The sequence below is a fragment of the Lathyrus oleraceus genome, chromosome 5 (genome assembly GCF_024323335.1).
Source record: "Lathyrus oleraceus cultivar Zhongwan6 chromosome 5, CAAS_Psat_ZW6_1.0, whole genome shotgun sequence".
Classification (NCBI taxonomy): Eukaryota; Viridiplantae; Streptophyta; class Magnoliopsida; order Fabales; family Fabaceae; genus Lathyrus; species Lathyrus oleraceus.
In genome coordinates this window covers 119,077,410-119,100,051 of record NC_066583.1, presented here as the reverse complement: position 1 = coordinate 119,100,051, position 22,642 = coordinate 119,077,410, and the positions used below count along the sequence as shown (strand labels likewise).

The following is a 22,642-nucleotide window of genomic DNA, read 5'->3' as shown; positions in this document are numbered from 1 at the left end:
GGTTTCACTAGCAGATTGTTCCTCCACTACCTTCTCACCATTACAGTACACTTCCCCACCATAATGCCACGGCACGACATCATCTTTGTCGTAAGGAATTGGTCCAGGTACCGTGATGGTAACTGGAGCCGCTTCAGCTAGATCCGACAAATCCACCGGATCAAAGTATATAGTTATGGTGGAGACCTCCTCCTTTTCCTTATCAGCCTTCTCAATCAAGATACTCCCCTCGTCCATCAGACCCTGGACACTCTTCCTCAGAAGCATGCATCCCTCGGGAGCAATAGTGCACTTGGCACACTCATGGCCACAGCCCGGATAAACCCCATTCAACAATAACTGCCGTTTAACCTCAGCCAACGGAGTCTTCAACTGATCAACAGTAGACAGCCCAGACCTACTCTCTGCAGAAATGGCATTCACTCCCCCTTGACCATGCGCGGGCATGGGATTAGCATTGACATTGGGAGATGGTGCGAAGTTGATTGCCTTCGAATCCACCAGGTCTTGGACTACGTGCTTAAAAGCTTTGCAGTCCTCTACATTGTGTCCGGGAGCACCCGAATGGAATTCGCATTTTGCGTTCTCATTATAACTAGCTGGCCTTTGATCAGGTCTCAAAGGTGCCAGCGTCCTCAACTGTACCAGCCCAAGGTCTTGCAATTTCTTCAGCAAAAAGGAATAAGTCACCGGAGGCCTGTCAAACTGCCTATCATTCATCCGGCCCCTGACTTGGTACCCGGCCCTCTGTTGCCTCTGTTGAAAAGGTTGTCTTTGTTGTTGTTGCTGCTGCTGTTGCGGTTGTGCAGGCTGAGACTCAGCAGGAATGGTTACTGCAGCATTGTGCTGAAAGTAACGGTCCCTACTGGGTCCTCGTTGCGTATAGACAGCGCTTGTGTCACCCTCTTTCTTTCTCTGTCCACCATTACCGAATGGTTTCTTTGACCCTGAAGAAGACGCAGAAGCAGTACCCTGAATTTTACCGAGCTTCAGCCAGCTCTCAATTCTTTCCCCTGCCACAACAATATCAGAAAAGTTGGTCACCGGACAACCAACCATTCTCTCAGCAAACGGCCCCTGCAGGGTTCCCATGAAGAGATCTGACATTTCACGATCAACCAGAGGAGGTTGTACCCTAGCAGCCAACTCTCTCCACCGCTGAGCATACTCCTTAAATCCTTCATTATTTTTCTGAGACATACCCTGCAGCTGGGTACGGCTCGGAGCCATGTCAGCATTGAACTGATATTGCTTGAAGAACGCGTCCCCAAGATCCTGCCAGTTTTTAATATCCGAGGACTTCAACTTGGTATACCATTCCAGGGAACCTCCGGACAGGCTGTCCTGGAAAAAGTACATCCACAGTTTCTGATCCATTGTGTATGCAGAAATTTTGCGGACAAAGGCCTGAAGATGCGTCTCCGGGCAAGAATTCCCGTTATACCTGTCAAATGTGGGCGCCTTAAACTTCTGTGGGATCACAATCCCCTCAACGAGCCCCATATTAGACATATTGACCACCCCGGGAGTGGCATAGCTCTCCAATACCTTGATCTTCTCAGCCAGCAGCTGAATCTCCTTGCTTTGAGGCTGAACATTGTACTGACCCAAAGGCTCGTTGTGCATCGAGAACTGATCAGCCTCTCTGTCTTCCTCTCTATCCTCATCGAAGCCATAGAATGGAGGCACAAAATTATCCTTCAAATTCTGCCCCGGTTGGCCACCAGCACCAGCATTATTCACCACACCAATAGTTGTCCATTTTCCGCCATCACGAGACCCCAGTCCCTGGTTGGAGACTCCATCCAGGTTAACCCCGCTGTTTGCTGCAGAAGCCCGCTCGAGCTTTTCAACTTTGTCAGCCAACGCCTTCTGACCAACTGCAAAGCCTTGCATGATGTTGATCAGCTCATTCATTTTGTCCTTCAGCTCGAGGATGTCTGTATTGGGAAGATCCATGAGTCTAGGAGTATTGCGTCTGGTGAAGTATCTGTGAGGTCTGGTTGAGTGCAAAGGTACGGTTCTGCGAGCACGAGCAATGATTCCTGCATCAATCACGCACGTTAGAAACAGATACCTGCAAAATAAAACACAAGTTATTATGATCAATGCATGAATGCAGTGTTCATCCACATGAGGAACACTTTATCTCTCGATCCTGGCATCATCGAGACAAATAATAACCCGGCATCAATATTTTGTATTCAGCATTTGATTTCATCGTGCAGATCGGAGATATGTGATTTAGCATGATACCCCCAACCATGTGTGTGTCTGTGTGAGTGCATACGGTAAAGCAAATAAAGCTTGAAGATCAATCATCGACTAAAAAAAACCATCACATAGCCAAAAGTGCACAATAAGTGCCATAGTCATACATCAAATCAGATAAAATTCAAATACAATCCTCCAGAATCAGGAAAGAAGTACAAGCAAATAGATTCCGTCAACAAGCCTGACGGTAATCCACAACAAATGAAAGATCTAGCTGGATGAGGGTCCCACAGATGGCCCTATCTCATCTTCCATTTTCGCGAACTCAACGGCGAACCTGAGCTCGGTGTTCTCCTGCTGTAATCTTCCCACTTCCTTCTGATGAATCTTCATCTGCCTGAAGTAATGGTCCCTCTCAACCATGTAATGATCTCTCTCCGTGACGATCTTTGCTCTTTCTGCTTCCCACTCTGCAGCGAGGATTCTGGCCCTATCATCCCTCTGATCCTTCACCAAGATTTGCCTCCTCTTCTGATCCTCAATGACCTTTGAAGCTCTAGCCAATCTCTCTTTGGTGATGTCGTGCTCTCTGGTAGATGATGCTAATGCCTGGCTGATCTTCCCATAGTAGGCAGTTTCCATCTCGAAACGCTTTGCTTCCAGGGCATATCGCTTGTTTTGATCTTCCATCTTCATTTTGATCTCCTGGTTGGCTATCTGAACCCGAGCAACAGTCATCTCCAATTCAGCTTTCTCTTCAAGTAACTGATCTCTGGCCCTCTTCATCTCAAGGAATTCTTCCATACTGACAGAAGAACTTGGACCCTCAATCATAGGACACCCAGAATCACCTCCAGGAAACGGTAGAAGTGTAACCTCAATTCTCTTCCGCAACCAATCATCAAATAGAGGAAAATACCGACAGTTGACCTTCCCATAAGGAACCTTACCCTTCCTCTGGATATCTCGCCACTCATCCAATACCTGCCTCAGCTTGGCCTGATTGCCATCAATCGGGAAGTAAAAGGACTCCTGGATCTCTCGCTCGAGAGGAGGACCCTCTATAGCAAACCCCATCTGTCTCCTGAGAAGCGTCGGGTTGTAATTGATGCAACCCTGAACTCCCACAAGAGGCACATTGGGTAGACTCCCGCAACTATATATAAAATCCCGACCAGCCAAACCATTATGAGTCCATGCAATGTCATCAGCCCGCAAACCCATCAACCTGAAGGACCACTTGACAGTAGGATCAAGATGAGCAAAAGCACCTCGGGAAGGCAAATACCCCATAAACCACCTGAAGAGCAGCTGAGAACAACACCGGATCAGACCACCGCGCCGCTTCTCGTTCCTGTTATGAATCGAGTAGTAAACATCCCCGATCAGAGTAGGAATAGGGTTTCTCTGCAGGAACAACCTGATAGCATTATGGTCCACGAAGTTCTTCTGATTAGGAAACAAAACAATCCCATAAATGCTCACAGCAATCAATGCGCAAACCGTCTTCCAGTTACCCATAGCAGCATGTTCCTTGGCATTAGCCTCCAAGAAACTCAAATGAAATCCAGGTAACTTTCCTTTCTCCTTCAAACCCTCCTTGACCATTTCCGGACTCAAATAAAGAGCACGGGAAATCCCAAGGACATCTGGCTCTGCCCTAGTGACATGGAAAGGAATCTGATCACGGATCTGTATACCCAAGATGCTAGCATAATCCTCCATCAGAGGTCCCAACAAATAATCTGGAAACACAAAGCATCTCAGCCCCGGGTCATAGAACTGAAGAAGAGTATGAATGGCACTTCTGTCGCTATCAGTGAGCCTGAAAACCATCTTCAGGATACTACCATATGACTCTCTGAACATCCCCACATGGTCGGGCGTAATCAATGCTACCATATCCTTCAGCACACCAATCTCTAGATCAAAGAAACTGTAGGCCACATCGTGCTTCAAACCGATCCTCATGTCTGAGCAGAAAGTCTCTCAACCAGGATCTCGATCAAAAGTGTCCCTGCATATGGGTAAACATGTGTTAGATGCAGGTAAATGCATTATGAAATGATGCTGATGAATGAATGCAATGCGTTGCCATCCTCCAAGCCATCTGATCCTCTGCACTGAAACCTGGTTTCTGTACTGATCATAATCATCTGAGGAATATGTAACCACAAATCCGACCCACGGGTTCCGAAATAAACGGAAGATAGATACATCATCATCATCATCAGTCTCTGAGCAGACCCATCGCGCAATCTCTGAATCGGCCCGGGGAATCCCGAAATAAACGGATCCCCACTGATAAATCACGGACAGCACTCCGGCGTCTCAGCAATAAATGACCATAAATCCGACTCATAAATAGGACCCTGATCCACGGAACCAAAAGTCACCATCTGAACATGCATCTGAAAGAATCACCCTCCCCTCACGGGTAAATTCTAAACAGGTCATCCTAAGGCGGATAATAGTCTCGACAATCGGGAAGAGATACTCAATGGGTTTGCCCTTTCGGGTGTGCCATTGTAGCTCTCCTGAGATCGTCTAAACCAAAGATCCGGGAAATGATCGGTCACCAGAGTCAACAGCTCAAATGAAGTGACTAAGCCAAAGTGGAGTACCCCACAGAGGAAAACACTATCAAATGAACCTCGTCCGGCTTGTGGTACATCACGCCGCCAAGCACATGTTAACCTAACACGAAAGAGGCGACATGAGACCACACTAGTCCTAGGTGTATACTCGGGCCTGGGTTTTAGCCTCACTCAGAACACCCACCCCAAACAGAGGAACCACCTGCACAGAGGACGGCAACAACATGATAGTATGATGCATGCAAATATTTAATGCAAATATATACATTGGTTAGAATAATAAATGCAATAAATCAAACATCACAAGCAACCTAAAATATCCTAGAACGTTAGGAAGGACTCGCTTAGGGAAGATGGACCAACACAGGTCAACATCTCTCACGTCCCCAGCAGAGTCGCCAGCTGTCGCATCCGCGAAAAACAACCGGCGGGCTAAAACAAAACACAACACAGAGCCGCCACTGCGCGTTATTTATCCCGAAATAGGGAAAGGAAACGCTCAGAGAAACCTGGAAAAAGCATGGTCTCGCGACCAAAGAGAAAGGGTAAGGGAGTCGGTTACGCAAGGGGAAGGTATTAGCACCCCTCACGTCCGTCGTACTCGACGGGATCCACGTTCTAAGAAAAGAAAAGGTTGCTAAACATCACACACACACACAAGGAACGCAGGTGGGGTTAAGAAGAAGGGAGCTCGATAGGACATCGCGTCCTATGCCTACATATCTCGTCTGGAATGAGAATCAGAGCTGCTGTAGTTCGGCTCACGCACGCCAAACGACACACACACACCAACAGGCAAACATGGAGCCTGAATGCCAATCACTGGGCTTACATCAGCATCCGAACCAAAACACACACACACTGGAACCCAGATGCCACTCGATGGACTTACACCGGCTTCCAAGCACACCACAAGCACAATCAAACACAATCAGATAACAAGTAAACGCACACAAAAAAGAAAAAGGTTGCCCGGAGTGGTCTCGCACGACCACCTGCCTACATACCTCATCTGGAACAAGGATCAGGGCGATGTAGTTCCCCCTAAAGGGAAAGAAAATCTAGCCAGAAACCAAGGGAAGACACACTACCAGGGAGCTGGACTCGAGCCTAGTGTTGTCATGCATCATTGCCCTAAGTTGAGGTTTCTACCTACTTGCACAACTGCAAGCTAACCCTATCCAGGAAGAAAGCAAGCATACAAGCATACAAGCAAACAACAATCAAATATTCACAAAGCACACACTATAACCAGTCAAGTGAGGCTCACACAATGGGTTTGACTGCCGAAGCAAGTCATCTGTACATGGGTATTATTCGCTCTTAACCTTGCCATTACGAGGCTAAGGTGAAGCAGATGAAAGGTGAGTGAAGATTAGACTTCACAGCTCTTATCCCTAACCAGGGAGAGCTTCAGACAAAGGAGCGTGGGTCCAGAATGGAGGGACCCTTCTACGCTCAAAGACTCTGACACAACTGTACAAAGTACAAGATCTTGGGTTTGTGTCCCAATGCATCAACACACAGCCGTGTGAGCAGAGGGACGACTCAACAGAATAGTGGGGGATAGGTTGCATATCCCTTGGCTTCCACCAATTGCCTTAATCAAGGACTTTACCTGCTTGGGCATAATATTAAACAATCACAAACATCGCCTCTTAAGGAGGACTTCAGACATTTGCCCGGCCAAGTAACAGGCCGGGTCTCCCAGACTACATGAAGAATAGAAGTCCTACCTCAAGTGGTTTAAAAACCAAGCAGCAGCAAGCAAGTTCTTAAAGAACTGTAAGCAACTAAATGTACCTGAAATCAATCAAGTATCATCAGTACTCAGACAGACAAACAATAAACAGCAAATGTTAATCTATACAGACAACACAAGTTAATGCACACAAGTGCAAGCTATAAGCTCAAGCTCAAGCTTCACAACCTACAAAACAAATTCACATTAGTTCTCAACATCAAACAAGTTCAATTTTCACTTTTCAATTTCCTTCTTAAGCCTTTTTGCACTTTTAACCTGAAAAGTCAAACCAAATGTGAGAAACTAGACCACTAGGCCAAGCCTAGGGTCCAAAAGGGAGAAAAAAATTCTAAATAGCAAGGGATTCTCAACCAAAATCAAATTCACACAAATAGAAAGCCAATGCAATTGGTCCCATGCTTATACCATTCACCCATATCAATTCATGCACATTTTGGTACAAACTAGGTCAAATACAACACCAAAAGTCCAAACAGAATGACTTCAATAAAAAGCATACCAAAACAACTCCAAAAATCCTTAAATAATTCACACCTAAACAGGACATATTCAAGGTATAGCATGTCAATTTTCAGCTCAATTGGACAAAAGGAACTAGGCCAATGAAAATCAAGAAATCCAGACACAATTATTCAAGCCAAACCAAGACATTCAAGCAAGCATCCACTTCAAAAATTCATAACAGAGTGAAAACAACTAAGAAATGAATGGGACCAAAAGCATGATGTCCTACAAGGTGTCTAAAACCAGCATACCAAATTTCACATTCATCCAAAACCATATGAGAATTTCACACAAGATTAACAAACATGTGTCACACAAGGTTGCATAATGAACCAACAGAGAAGAAAAACATCAATCAAATTGAAAACACCACCAATAAATCCAGAAAAATTCTCATGACATCCCAACATATCAATGATCATCCATGCAAAATTTCAATCCAATCCAGCAATCATAGGCCAGGCAAATAAATTCATGAAGTTGACCTAGCTAGGTGTGACACAAATTGTCACACCTAGATTCAAAAAATCATATCTCACTCCTCAGGTATCCAAAAATCACAAACTTTATATGTAAATCACCATAAACATGTCCAGAATGAGCACAAAAAATTTCAGGAATTTCTTTAAATGTATGAGCATTTCACAATGAAAATGGCAAAACATGTAAAAAATACACACAAGTCAAAGATCCCTAGGCCAGGTCAACATTTTACCATGCACAACTTGTGAAACCATGCCTATAAAATTCTAGGGAAAATTTGGAATCCATCAAAAAAATCCTCACTATTTTTGGACTTGTAATTATGTTTTTATGAATTTTTAAAGATTGAATGAATTGTTAAATAATTATTTAAAAATGAAGATAAATTAATTAATTTCAGTGGCACTATGGTAATTCTCGCTGCCAGGCTCAAAACTCTGCGTTTTACTAATTGAAGTGTCAGCGTGTGGTTGGCCAAAAGCGGAGGGAAACAAAGATTCAAAAATGCAAGCGCATGGCACGGATCAAACAAGAGATTTTTTCCAGATTTCATCATCAACCTCATCCATTTTCCAGAAACGCGTCAAGAACACATGAACAACCAAACTCCATGAAAATTCACAAGCTTATAGCCATTGGAAAGGTCTAAGTGCGTGGATCACAAATATGTAACCTAAATTGCCTAATTCTCACTACATAATCCGGATCGAGCATTTAAAGAAACAACATCAAAACTAAAAATCACGATTACTTCTTCAGCAGTTCACCAAATCAAAAACTGAACCTAGCATGTTGATCTACGTTGGATGAACTACAATAAGCATATCACAATTCAAGAAACCATGAGATTCGATTTTAGGTACCTTGAATGGAGCAGTGATGAATCTTGAAGCCTTGGCGCTTGTTGATCCAAAACAGATGCAAGAGAAGCTTCAGGATGTTGACTGGAGATGTTAGGTTCGCTCGAAATTGCTTCTAGTGGAAGAAATTGCCAATTGCCATTGTTGCACCAAGGATGAACAGTTGCGATTCCAATGCTTTTTGGCTCCAAATCGTCAAAACAGTCCAAGCTTATGGCTTATGGAGATTGAATCAAAAAGAATTTCTCAAAATGATTGAGAATTGGTGAAGATTTTGTCAAAAAAGTGATGAAGGTTTTTGATGAATTTGGGAGAAAATGGAGGGAAAAACAGTTAAGTTCTTGAGATTTGTGATTCTGATTACAATTCAGTTATGATTAGTGATATATACCTCCACTTAATCCATCCTTAATCATCCAATTAACAAAAATGAAATGTGATTAGCAAAAATGCATTTTACTAAGCAAGGGCAAAATGGACTTTTCACATAGGCCCTGTGACAGCTGTATGACAGCTCACACACTCTCAAAATGCCATGTGTGATGTGTTGCAACTTGTCCCATGGTCATTGGTTGTGTATTTTTCATTTTCACCATGTCATGCCACAAAATGCATTTTCAAGTACAATTCCAAAATGACCTGATCAAATATTGGACTTTGGCCACTTGTGACCATTCAAACCATTTCTAAATTGCATTTGTGAGGTGTTGCAAAAATCCCCATGCCAAAATTCCAATTATTTCTCAACTTGGACCATTTTGCCCTTGGATTTTTAACTGTACACTTGAAAATTGACTTTTTGCATTGACCATTTTTGATGAATTCCAATTATGCACCATGAAAGTACATGTCAAATGGAGTTTGTACATAAAAATATCACTCAATTTGGACACTCCATGTGGAAGTTATGCCCCTCTGATTATGGGTCATTTTTGAAATTGAATGGACCATAACTTGCCAACCATACATGGGAATTTCAAGTTCTTGGACTTTTTGGAAAGGTGAGACCAAGATCTACAACTTTCATGTTGAACAAATTTTCATTTGAAGCTTCCTTGGACATGTAATTTTGAGGTCAAAAACTTTCCATTTTTGGAAACTTCCATTACAAGTCACTTTCTATTTTTGGCAATTTCTTGTTTGACTTGATTTTCTCCATTCTTAAGCTTTGAAATGTCAAATAACACTTGTTCCAACATGAATGAAGTGTATCCAACTCATTTCCACCTCCAAATCCATTAGATCATGTACAGTTGACCACAGTTGACTTTTTCAACTGATAGATGAATTTGGCCATGCATAGATCAAACTGAGCTCCAATCTTCTGATGAAATGGCCCAAGTATGAAACCCTGGCCTCAATAATCTCAATAAAACCATGGGATGATCCCCATATCCATCATAGACCCCATCTCCTGATCATGCCCTGATTGGCCCAATGCAACTGATTAGGGTTGACTAGTGGTCAAAACCCTAATCTCAAGAAATCTGATCCCACACTTGATGATATCAAGACCATGATGATGATGATGTTGCATCATTTCAAACAAGATGAAGACCAATATCTTTTTGAGAATCATGAAACCCTAATTTAGACCCCCACATCCTCAGATGATTAATGACCAGTCTAATGAAACCCTAGCTTGCACTTTGACTTCCTCATCGTCTGACCAAGACTTGGGAGAATGGCTTGCACAATGTAACCACATGATATGCAATATGCAATGCCTAATGACCTAAAATGATATGTAATATGTTAAGCTAGTCCCAAGAGAGGAGGGCAAATTTTGAGGTGTTACAACCAACGGCAGAATGTCTTGACATATCAATGATGCGCTTAGTTTACGATGATCTTATTCAATGTTAGTTGCAATGCAACTGTGAGGTGGGTCTATTGAAGCGATCTCCCAAGATTCGTTTTTCTTCTTGTAAGACGCAGCCAAACGAAACTTACAAAGTATGTTACGACATTCGATAACATACCTTCTAGAATCAGTGCATTTCATTGTAAAGTCAGCAAAGTTGTTCATGTGGAATTTTTTGATAGCCAAAACACATTCTTCTTTGGTACGAAACATGTCTCCCACCTTTAATTCGCATTCTGATCTCGGATACGGATTATAGAAAACACTGTTGGATGTTTCATCGTCATGAAGATCCATATTGGTCATATGTTGAGGCGGATTGTAGACATGACTAGGAGGTACTGGTGGTGGTTGATCATCATCTTCATCGTCGTTGTTCAGCATGTGATCAACCTGTATCTTGGTCTCCTCTTCTTCTGCTTCTGGGTTGACTTCATCTGACCATTGTGGATCATCTTCACCAGATTCATCCTGACTGGTTAGTTGAGACTGTTGAGATGGTATATATGGTTGAAGAGTAATGTACAACTCAATACAGTTGCAGCCTGAATGTTCATGACTAACAAACATGTATTCAACATCTTCATCGTCTCGTACCTTAAGGGGGAAATACTTGCATTGACTATTCTAAAAAAATAGAGGATTTTGATATGTGATCTTTGACACAATACCCGATCTTATACAGGATTGTATTCTTTTTTTCAAATGCAAGAAGGTTGCATTTCTCTTGATCGTGAGTCTAATGGTATCAGTGTTTCGAAAACAAAAACCATATAGCTCAGACTCGTATGCCAACTGAAGAAAAACTAAGTCGTACTTATATGGCTTGGTACAGATCGGTTGGTTTTCAGTTCATTGCCGAGGATATGTACTTGTACGATCCATGCCAGATGACTTACACACCTGACACCTCAACATCAAACCCCCAACAACAGTGTCAGACCAGATACACCCAACCCTCTATCCGTCAAACGTTCCGTTCAACCAACACATAAACATACAACCAAAACACTTCATACACCCAACCCCAATACCAAGAGTATACCCCATACCACCACCAACAAATTGACCATCAACCTGAGACTCAACATCGCTTCGCACCCACCCCATCACCCTACCAAAGTCGCCTAAGCCAGAACACCCAACGATCATTCAACACCAACCGCCCCTCCTCCTACCGTAGCCAAGAAGCCCAAACCTCACAAAACCAAAACATCCAACAACCCTATCTCTACCAAACACCCCAACAACCTTTCCAACCTTTCCTCGACGCATCGTTCACACCAATGTCTCCCTTCAATCGTCCCGATCGCCCATCAATGAGTCAACCACATCCCAACTTCTCTGGCATGGGTCATGAGCTCAGCTATGGCGGTACACCATCGATACATACTGAAGACTATGCCGACTTGTCTGACTACCTCAACAGACCTTCTCTTGTAGTTGGTAGTGACGCTCCTGGCCCCTCAGATGCTCAAACACCGGTACAGAATCATCAACGTGGGTTAGGGCCATGGGTTAGGGTAGCTAGAGGATGTGGGACCAGAGGTCGGTTAGGTGATCCCGGTCATCACCATTAGATTTCTTTATGTAAACGGCAAATTTTATTAATATCAAGTGGTCCTATATCAAATTTATCTATCACGTATACCATTTACCAAAATAAATTGCATGAAGGAGTCTCCAATTGAATTGGCGTCTCCTCTTAAACCCTACACAGGGGCGCCAATTGGATTGGCTGCCTCCATTCAATTTTTAGGAGGCGTCTCCAATTCAATTGGCGACTCCTCCTAAAAGTGGAGTAGTTTGGGATTTTTTTTGAAAGCAGAGGTATTTTGGGAATTTCCTTGAAAAAGTGGGTTATTTGTGTAAAAAAACTAAAACTTTTTACATTGACAGTGTATAGTAATTAATCTCTTATAATAATTCAAATAATTTAATTGAAATACACTGACACACAGTCAGTTAATCTTAGACGTTGTATTGAAATAAATTTGAGTTTTATTTTAAAAATCTATTAAAGTAAAGCAAATTGGTGATGGTGATGAATCAACGGTCTAAATTTTTTTACATTGACCATGCATAATAATTAATCTCTAATTTAAATAATTGATAAAAATACTATTCTCTTTTTTATTTATTACATTTTTTAATATTTTAGATGAATATTTTAGATGAAATTTGTTTAAATTTTTTTTAGAGGGACAATAAGAGAGACCGAATCTCTGATTGAGATTTATTCCCAACTTGGGGGAAAGTCTCGATGTAAGGGATACCGACTTTAGCTGGTAGCACTGGAATTTATTTATCTTGTTTGAGACAATGTTGAAGCGTCGAACAAAGAAGAAAACCTCTGAAACTGAAACTTTGATTTCTAGTAAATGGAGGGTGAAGAAGGAATGAAGAAAATTTTAGTGACCGGTGCTTCCGGTTACCTTGGCGGAAAGCTCTGTCACGCTCTCCACCGTCAAGGTTACTCCGTTAAGGTCCTCGTCAGACGCACCAGCGATCTTTCCGCACTTCCTCCTACTTCCGAAATCGTCTACGGCGACATCACTGACTTTTCCTCACTTCTCTCCGCCTTGCCTGACTGCTCCGTCGTCTTCCACCTCGCCGCTGTTGTCGAGCAGTGGCTTCCCGATCCATCTAAATTCACCTCCGTAAGATTTTCCCTCATCATAAATTCTCATTAATTATGTTATTCAGTTAATTCAGTTCAATCATTTTTCTTTCAAATTAGGTCAACGTTGAAGGTTTGAAGAATATGTTGAAGGCACTGAAGCAAACAAACACGGTGGAGAAACTCATTTATACGTCGTCGTTTTTCGCTCTCGGACCAACTGACGGAGCTGTTGCTGATGAGAATCAAGTACAACAAATCAATACTTGATATTTTTTTGTTTTTCGTCTTGATGTTGTGATTGTGATTGATTTTTTGTTTCTAATTTAGGTTCATCATGAGAAATTTTTCTGCACAGAATATGAGAAATCAAAGGTTACCACCGATAAACTTGCACTTCAAGCTGCCTCCGAGGGTGTGCCGATCACGATTCTTTATCCTGGGGTTATTTATGGACCTGGCAAAGTCACTGCAGGAAACACCATTGCAAATATGGTACTGTTTCCTTTCTTTCCTTTGTTTTGTTTTGTTTTGTTTCGTCCTATATTAATTTTGAAATTGGATCATCTAAGACAATAGGATTTTTAGGTTTGGAGTTCTGTAAGGACAGTTCGATAATTCACAATAGGACTGTTAGGTTTAGAGTTCTAATTGTGATCATCTGCAGCAGCTGCAACACCATATTGCACCAAGACCCGGAGATTGTTAGGTTTAGAGTCCCGAACTATAAATATAACAGTTTTTATAGTTGGAAAATGTTAGGTTTAGAGTTCCGAACTATAAATATAACCGTTTTTATAGTTGGAAAATCTTAGGTTTAGACTTCCGAACTATAAATATAATCGTTTTTATAGTTGGAAAATGTTAGGTTTAGAGTTCGGAACTCTCAATATAACCTTCTCTACGGTTGCAGCACCTTATTGCAGCTAGATTTAGAAAATTGTGTTAGAAAATGTTAGGTTTAGAGTTTGAAACTCTTAATGCAATTGTTTCTACAGCTGTAGAATCATATTGTAGCTGTAGAACCATATTGTAGCGCAACAGCTGTAGGTTTTCAGTTTTTGTAAACATCTACTAGTATTTGGGAGTATCAAATGTTTGGTTTTTGTTTCTTTTTATTTGTCAGCTGGTAGAACGTTTTAATGGTCGATTACCTGGTTACGTTGGCAATGGAAAGGATAAATTTTCGTTCAGTCATGTTGATGATGTGGTAGAGGGGCACATTGCAGCTATGAAAAAGGGGAAAATTGGGGAGAGGTATCTATTGACAGGTGAAAATGCATCGTTCAATCAAGTTTTTGATTTGGCTGCTGTGATCACTAGTACTAGAAAACCAATGTTTAATATCCCTATGTGGGTGATTGAAGCATATGGGTGGTTCTCAGTGTTGCTCTCTCGAATCACTGGAAAGTTACCTATCATCAGTCCACCGGTAAGCTCCTTATAGAGTTTTGATATTTATCTACGAAACACATGTGAACACTGAACACACATTTGATCACATTTGATCGAAAATGTCCACATTACAAAGATTTTCATGCATCCAATCATATACATATCTTATTCTTATCAGAAATTATTTGGCTGACAAATTTATCTGAATTAAAATTGCTGTAAGATCAAATTGCAAAACAAAAAAAAAAAATCTTTCTAGGTTTAATGATTATCCTTCCTAATGGCGTTAATAAAATAAAAATAAACAGATTCACTATCAATTTGATTTCATAACATGACAAACCAAGTGAAAATTTTTAAACGAAAATAAAGTCCGTGTTCTCATTTGTGTGCTTTGACATTGAATCAGACGGTGTATTGTTTTAGACATCAGTGGGAGTATTCATGCGAGAAAGCTAAAATGGAGCTAGATTATAAACCCAGAAGCCTTAGAGAAGGGCTTGCGGAGGTACTACTCTGGTTGAAGAACTTGGGATTAATAAGCTATTAGATTATAAACCCAAAAGCCTTAATGAAGGGCTTGGGGAGGCACGATGAAGAACTTGGGATTAATAAGATATTAGTGGAATATTCTACTACCAGTACTTCAAAGTACTTCAATGGGTGTTATGGATTAAAATTATAATCTCGGGAATATTATTTCTAGGAATATTATTGTCAGGAGCTTTATTCCCATCAATGTGTTTGGCAAATGAATAAAATTGTCCGGAATATTTTTAATTTTATTTAATTAAATTTTAAAAATTATAAATTAAAAAATAAATGTCTTAAAATGAAAATGGAACAAAACATATTCCTGGGAATAAAAAGTACCCTGACATAAATTATCAAAACTTAAAACAAACTTGAGAATATATGAATTCCAATGTCATATTTCCGGAAATAACATTTGTATCCACGAAATAAACACCCCCTAAGAGTATCACTTTTTAAACACCCCCTAAGAGTATCACTTTTTAAACACCCCCTAAGAGTATCACTTTTTATCAGATCAATAACATAGCAACCGCAAAAACAATAACATTTTTTTTTGTCTTTGTTCAGACGTGTTGGGATTGAAAAAGATTAAAAAAATCCATTTGGTGTCTCTTTGAGTTCATTGAGTTGCGGAGGACATATAGTAATTTCTTTCTCTTTAATTTATTTAGGCTTAATTTTAATTTTGGTCATTCTGTTTTTTTTAAAAATATTTTTTTGGTTTTGATCCATATTCTTCATCTATCCAAATTCTTCCTCCTCTTCTACAAACTCAGTTAAAAAAAAAATTGGTAGTGAAATCGTTATTGATGAGTCTAGAATGATAAATATGAAAAGATTTTTATTTATGTTAATATTTTTGTTGCATATTATGATTTTGGAGGCTTTGAGATTTTAATTTTGATTTTAGGTTTTAATTTCAATTTTGAGTTTTTTTTTGGAGAGATGAAAGTTTCAATTTGAGTTTTAGTAATTTTTTTAGTTTTATTTTTTTATAAAACTTTGAGTTTGTTGAAGAGGATGAAGATTATGAGTGTATTGAAGAAGATGATGAATTTGTTTTTTGTTTTTTTAATTTAATTTAATGTTGTTATTATTTAAATAGAATAATTTATTTTGTTTTTATTAAATATGGTAAATGTGTCGATAACACATCATTAGATGTCATTAAAAATTAGTCTCATGATTAAATTTTTTTAAAAAATAGAGAAATACATAATTAAATCTTTAATTTAATTAAAAAAATTGTTAGCTTGGAGATTTGCAATTTAAGAAAAAAAAGTAATATGTCTTGAAGTTTTGAATGAGTATATTGAAGACGAAGAAAGATAGAGAATTTAATGAAGAAGAAGAAAATTGAAAAAACTTTTCATTGAATTTAGTTTACAAATTAGTTAAGTTAGTTTTGGTTGGTATTTATTGCTGCTAGATTTTATAACTGATCCTAATAACTTTTGTAACTCATTAACCAACCATAAAAAGATTATAAGCATGTCTAATACTTTTAAAACTCAGTAACCAACCATAAAGGTTGTGATAAGCATGTGTTACAACTCATCAATGGTGTAACTTCGGTGACTTGTACTTTAAGTTTTATTATGATAGCTTTAATATCCTTCTTCAAGTTTAACGTGGTATATGTCATGAATTAAAAAGAAAAGCTCTTTAGTGGCAAAAGTTTGGTAAAGAAGTCAGCAACTGAGCTTGTGATTTAATAGGAAACAACTTGAAGGGGCCTTGTATGAGTTTTTCTCGTACAAAATGGCCATCAATCTCAAGGTGTTTTGTACGTTCGTGGAAGATTGAATTAGCTGCAATATGAATGATGCTCTAGTTGTCACAATTGATCACAAAATATTTGTTGCATTGAAAACCTAAGCCACGTAATAAGTAAATCAGTCACTGGACTTCACAACTAGCAAAAGATAACGCCTGGTATTTTGCTTTTGATGAGCTCATCGAAACTGTTTGTTGTTTCTTTGCTCTTCAAGAAATCAACGATAATCCAATGAAAAAAACAATAACCTGAACTTGACCTTCGAGTATCAATACACCATATCTAATCTACACATATATGAAGCCAAGTATTTGAGGGTTAGAATATCTTCTGAATACAATACCTCTTCCAGGTGATCCTTTGAGGTATTTCACAACTCCACGTGTTATGTTGCAAAGCTGATATCGAGTTTGGTAGTTGTTAAGTGTAACAGATGAATCTTGATGTAGCTTCATGTTAGACTATGGCACGGATCTAGAAGGGGGGTTGAATAGATCCCAATTAAACTTTGAGTCGGCGCTACCAATTAAAAAATTGGTTTTGAAAATTTGTTTTAAGTGCGGAAGCGGCCGAGGAAAATATAGTCTAAAACGAACTGTTATTGGAAAATCAGATATGCGTCAAGCCTATGGATTAGTGATAATGTAGAATACGAATCACTACATTAGTCACACTATCAAGGATTTGTTTCACTAGCTAAGATTCCTAGTTCCAATGATTCAAAGAGCAAACCAAACTAGATACACAACTAAGATAATTTTGGTTTAGGCAAATTATCAAACACTTGGTGTGCAAAAACACTCCAAGTGATATTTATGTTGAGTAAGAGATTTCAATTAGTCTAGTACAATATTTTATTGTACTTTGAATTCAAAAACAAAGTTTTAACTTCTTACTAAATTAATATCAAGGTTTGATAAAAGTGCTTATACAAAATCACTTAATTTTTAAGCTAAAAACAAATATGCTGAAAAATAGAGAAGGCAAAGATTTGATGAGGCAGTTCCCCCGTCGTCCTCGCTTCGGGGTACGTCTGCCCTCAATTCTAAAACTAGAATTGAGATAACTTTAATAGATATCACCTGTTGAATTTAACCGTTTATACAAGGATTGCAAAGCAAATATACAACCGAATTCTCAAGACGTTGAATGTTGCTTTCACTCCTTGTTCCTTGATTCAAGGTGAATCAAGTCCTTCGATTGTTGTTGATAGACCTCCGATTCCAGCCCCTTTGTTGAATAACCCTCAGTTCTTCAAACCCTCGGCCCGGCTGATCTCAACTACAACAAATCGAACCTGAAATCTTCCCTTCAATATCACTGAATCCGCTACTAGATTGATGAAGACTTCCTCTTCTCAATCACCTTCTCTCAGCTGAAAATTGATGAAGAATTCGTCCCAAAACCCCCAAAATCAAACCAGTCTTGGAGGACAAAACCCTAAAGGTTTTATTCAAGAAAAAACCTGTCGCAAACTTCAACCCGAACCGGATTCCCCAATCTCGACTTCGAACCTTATCACCTTTAACCAATCACAAAGCACTTCAAAAATGGTTGTGTGTAATTGATGTGTTGTGAGATGTTGAAGATGAAGATGATGAATCTTGGACACCTATTTCACTTTTTCTTGTTCTTTGAACACTTGAATCAAATTGTCAAAATGTTAGTTGATACAAGTAACTAAACTTCTATTTATAGTAACCAACCAACCAACCCACTTAACAGCTTTTCAAACAGAGTGGGAAATACTTAAAAACTGAATTTGCGCACGAACGGTCGACCATAGCAGGTCTATGCGTCGATGCATGGCCTGCAGTTTTGGACAGACTGAAAAATACATCAGTATGCGTCGACCATAGGTCGGCGTGCGCTGACCTGTGGTTCATGCGCTGACCCCTATGGTCGACGCAAGCTTTTTGTGCGCTGACCCGTGGGAAATGCACTATGTTATGTGCTGACCCGTGGGGAATGCACTATGTTGTGCGCCGACCCTACGGTCAACTCAAACCCTGCAAATCTGCAAAAATTCAGATTTTTGCGGTTTTCATGCATTTTGTCATGACCACATTTTATCCACATATGTTGTATGAAATATAACAGTTTAGATGAGCATAGAAAAGGATATGATAGGTGATATGTTGCATTTGTTTTGTAGAGGTGGAATCGACAATGCCGATTCATCCATGGTGGTCATTTGTCATCATCGAAACCTATGATCGTATGTTGTATGACAGTTTGCCCTTACACTTCACACATGGATCAAGAGGAATTTTTGCAGGTTTATAACCAAGGAGACTTGTGTCTTTTAAGAGATCTAAATAGTACTTCCTTTGGCATATGTTGATTTCAACCTTATAGTGTGCAACTTCTATGCCTAGGAAATATTTGAGTCTTCCAAAATCCTTGATTTTAAACTCATCATTAAGTGCAAATTTGATTCTCTCAATTTTTTCCAGACCGTTGCCAGTTAGAATTACATCATCCACATACACTAGAACTGTAGTGAAACAAGTTACTTTATTGAGAATGAATGATTATGATCATAAGTGGATTGTTTATATCCTTGAGTGATTAGGAAACTTGTTAACCTCTCATACCATTTTCTATTGGCCTGTTTCAATCCATAAAGTGACTTTAGTAGATTGCACACTTGATTTTGTTAGGGACTTGTAACACCTTGAGGAACAGACATATACACTTGTTCATGTAAGTCTCTATGCAAGAAGATATTGTTTGTATCTAAGTGATGTAAATACCAAGAGTTGATGGATAATAAAGCAAGTAGTGTTCTCACAGTGGTGATATTTGCGTGAAAAGGTGTCAAAGAAAGGAAGCCCTTCCACTTGATCATATCGTTTGGCTACTAGTCTAGCCTTATGTTTCTCAACAGTTCCTTCTGATTTATACTTCACTTTATAAACTCATTTGCTACCAATAGGTTTAACATTTGGTGATGGATTAACAAAACCCAGCTCTTGTTAAGTTTCAAAGTGTCCAGTTCAGAATTCATGGTCTTGATCCAACACTTATGTTTGATAGCTTCCTTGTAACTTGTTGGTTCAGTATTTGCAATCACAGAAAGAGCAAAGTGTTGTTGTGAAACATATAATTTATTCAAGGAATGAAAATGCTCAATATGATAAAGAATACCTGAAGATGCAGGATCAACTAATTGCTTCAAGAGACTACATACATAATTAAGATAGATGGCTTGGCTTATGGGTGAATCCATTTGATCTTCTCAGATTTTGTGGTTAAGGTATTTGGTTTTCGTTAAGGTCGTGAATCTGTGAATGTGTATTTGTCATGAATGAATTGATCGTCAAGGTCATGTGTAATAATTGTTGTGGATTGACTTTGATCAGGATTTTTGGATTGAGTTTGGCTATGGCTGCTGACTGAATCAGGTGTGACTTCTACATCATGGTGTCAATTATTGTTTGAGTAATACTGTTGGTTTTGGTTATGATAAGGTAATTGATCTCACCTGATCAGGAGGGCCTTCCAAGGTCTTGGTGAATGGGCCGGAGACTGAAATGAGAGGGGGGTGTACCTGCAAGGTGCTCCAATGCTTAAGTCAGAAAAGGTACAGAATGAGGTTATCAGAGTGTGAGTTAGAATACCTGCCCCTTTGCCATGAAAGGGGTATTTATAGTGAGCCCCCAGCGCTGGGCCAAGGCTCCTAATGGGCTGGATTAGCTAGGCCCAAGGAGGAGCTGCCAGGGGACGCGTAAGAAGCGTTAAGACCTAGACCAAGGTCTGCTCCCTGGTCCAACTGCCCCTATCCCTTCGGAGACAATATAGGGGAGTTGGGTGACGTGGTGAGTGAGATGCCGTTATGGCCCTGCCCGACACAACTTAGGTGTCCGCGACGTGGGAGGGCCCGCTCGTTGTCCGACACGTGTTTAAGGGGCCGGGGAGACGTTCGTCGGGCGGACGGTCGTCCACCTGACGTGTCCTCGTGGTCGTGTGGACATGGCCGTTCGGACGTGGGCTTGGCGAGCATTGGGCCGTGCCGTGCCTAGGGTCATGGCCCAGTCCAGAACAGGAGCCCCCCAAGTCGAGTCTCTGAGCCAGAGAGATGACTTATGTTTCAACTAAGGGTCCCCCGAGACGATGGGGAAGCTTGAGCGTTGGACAGGTGAGGTCGTAACAGACCTATTCATGACCGACCCTTTCTTCGGGAATGTCGGGGACGGAGGTGCTCGTGTCGAAGATACCGCTGAGGTGGCAGCGTGATCATTTCGATCTCTCCACGGCGCATTACCGGGTCAAGTACGCGATGCTCGGCGAGGAGGATAGGCTCGCGTACAAGAAGCTGGTCGATTACGTGCAGAGCTTCAGCTTGGGGTTCTGGGCGAATCGACAGGGCGTGCCCTACCTGGATGAGGCCGGGGAGCTAATCACCGAGACGCGTTATATCAATACGAAGGCTCTGCTCGAGTGTGATACCGAGGAGGAAGCTCTGGCGTTATTGAGTAGGCAGACTTTGTTTAGCATTTTATTTCTGTTTATGACTTCGGTCGCTAATGTTTGTGTGTAATTTATTTGCAGGTGCCATGCCCAATGCTCGTGATCGGGTGCTGAAGCTAGCGAATCAGGTCGGCGCTCCTGACCGGGTGCCCAAGAAGAAGAAGAAAACTGCGGCCCGTGTCTCGGAGACTGCTGGCGATGCCGGGGTCGGTCCCTCGCAGGCGGCGAGCGTGATTCCTTCCTCTCCTCCTCGGTCTAACCCGATCAACATTCCTGATAGCAGTCCGTCGCCAGCGGCTTCTCCCCTCCATAAACGGAAGCGTCCGGCTGGGGCCCTTACCAGGTCGTCTCCAGGAAGTCCGAACGGACCGGGGAGCTATCTCCTACCTCCCTGCTATGTGGAACGGTCGTTCTTCAAGGCCGAGGAGTCGATTGTTGTGCCCGCGCCTGAGGCCAAGGCTATTCTGGACCAGGATGCTGCTGCTCGGAGAAAAGATCTGGCCAGGGATATTGCTGCTGTCATCCGGGTGATGGAGACGGCCATGGTTTTGACCGACACTTCGGTCTCCACTGCCTCGCTGGAGGGTGCCCTTTTGCAGGTCCGGGCGGAGAAGGAAAAATTATCTAAAGATCTGTCGGACTACAAAGAAGAGCATCAGCTGCAGGAAGGGCTGAGCCGGAAGCTGGAGGAGGTGGAGAAGGAGAGGGATCAGTTGAAGGCTGCGACGGCGAGCTTGGAAGAGCAGGTGGCCGACCATCAGAAGCTGACCGAGGACAACGCTGGCCTACGGGCTCAGGTTGCGTCTCTCGAGGGAAAGGTCCGTCCTCTGGCAGATGAGACCGAGGAGGAACGCGCCCTTGGTTCGCGCGGTGAGTTGCTAGGGCATATTCGGACTCTCAACCAAGATCTCGTGGCCTGCTTCAAAGAGGGTTTCGACAATGCTGTCGAGCAGCTCGGGCTTCTGAACCCTGAGTTGGTGACAGCAGGGTCGGCCTATAACTACTGCGTCCGGGATGGTGAGATCGTCTGCCCGTTTGAAGTGGAGGAGGAGCTGGGGGGAGAAGAAGAAGAAGAGGATGAAGAGGTGCTCCGAGCGGAGTCTTAGTTTATCTGTTTTTCTTTGATTCTAGTTATCATGGCCTGCGTGCCTTATGTATTTTGGCCTTCGGGCGTTGTAATATGGCCTTCGGGCGTACTTGGCTTCGGCCACTCTTATCGTTTTTAATGTATGAATATTTTCGTTATCATTCGTTGTGCTCGTTTGTGTCTGATACTTGTTTGTATGAATTCGTACTCTGCTCGACTTTGTTAGTCTCCTCGGTTTAGGGAACCGACGAAGTGTCGGGCTTTGTGCCCGTGGGTATCGAAGCCCGGGTCCGTTGTTCGAACCCTGGTCCCGAGGCTTGGGTCCTCCCATCGCGAGCTGGGTGCCCTGCCAGTCTTGGTACTTCGACGTTGAGCCTTGGTCAAGATCCCAACCGTCGGGGAGGGTTGTGTTTGGTACGTGACCCCGGATCGTTCCCGGGTCTCATGGTTCCTCCCTGGGGTTTTG

General features: G+C 41.5%; 1 protein-coding gene across 3 annotated transcripts; it reads left to right on the top strand.

The window, feature by feature from the left end:
- Window positions 1-12,504: 12,504 nt before the first annotated feature.
- LOC127088159 (uncharacterized) lies at window positions 12,505-22,337 on the top strand. 3 transcript variants are annotated; one of them, XM_051029081.1, is made up of 5 exons: window positions 12,505-12,947; window positions 13,028-13,156; window positions 13,238-13,402; window positions 14,034-14,339; window positions 21,171-22,337. In XM_051029081.1, the coding sequence occupies exons 1-5, from the start codon at window positions 12,669-12,671 to the stop codon at window positions 21,201-21,203; spliced, it is 912 nt and encodes a 303-aa protein (XP_050885038.1). In that variant the 5' UTR covers window positions 12,505-12,668; the 3' UTR covers window positions 21,204-22,337. The 3 variants fall into 3 exon arrangements, with proteins under 3 accessions (XP_050885038.1, XP_050885037.1, XP_050885036.1); XM_051029080.1 differs by lacking the exon at window positions 21,171-22,337 and adding an exon at window positions 14,729-15,087; XM_051029079.1 differs by lacking the exon at window positions 21,171-22,337 and adding an exon at window positions 14,712-15,087 and having other exon boundaries at window positions 12,507-12,947.
- The last annotated feature ends 305 nt before the right edge of the window (window positions 22,338-22,642 follow it).

Bases quoted from the DNA above. Each gene is read 5' to 3' on its own strand.
- LOC127088159 (XM_051029079.1), top strand. From the start codon at position 12,669: ATGGAGGGTGAAGAAGGAATGAAGAAAATTTTAGTGACCGGTGCTTCC. The intron at 12,948-13,027 runs GTAAGATTTTCC...CTTTCAAATTAG, and splicing joins ATCCATCTAAATTCACCTCC to GTCAACGTTGAAGGTTTGAA. The intron at 13,157-13,237 runs GTACAACAAATC...TTTCTAATTTAG, and splicing joins CTGTTGCTGATGAGAATCAA to GTTCATCATGAGAAATTTTT.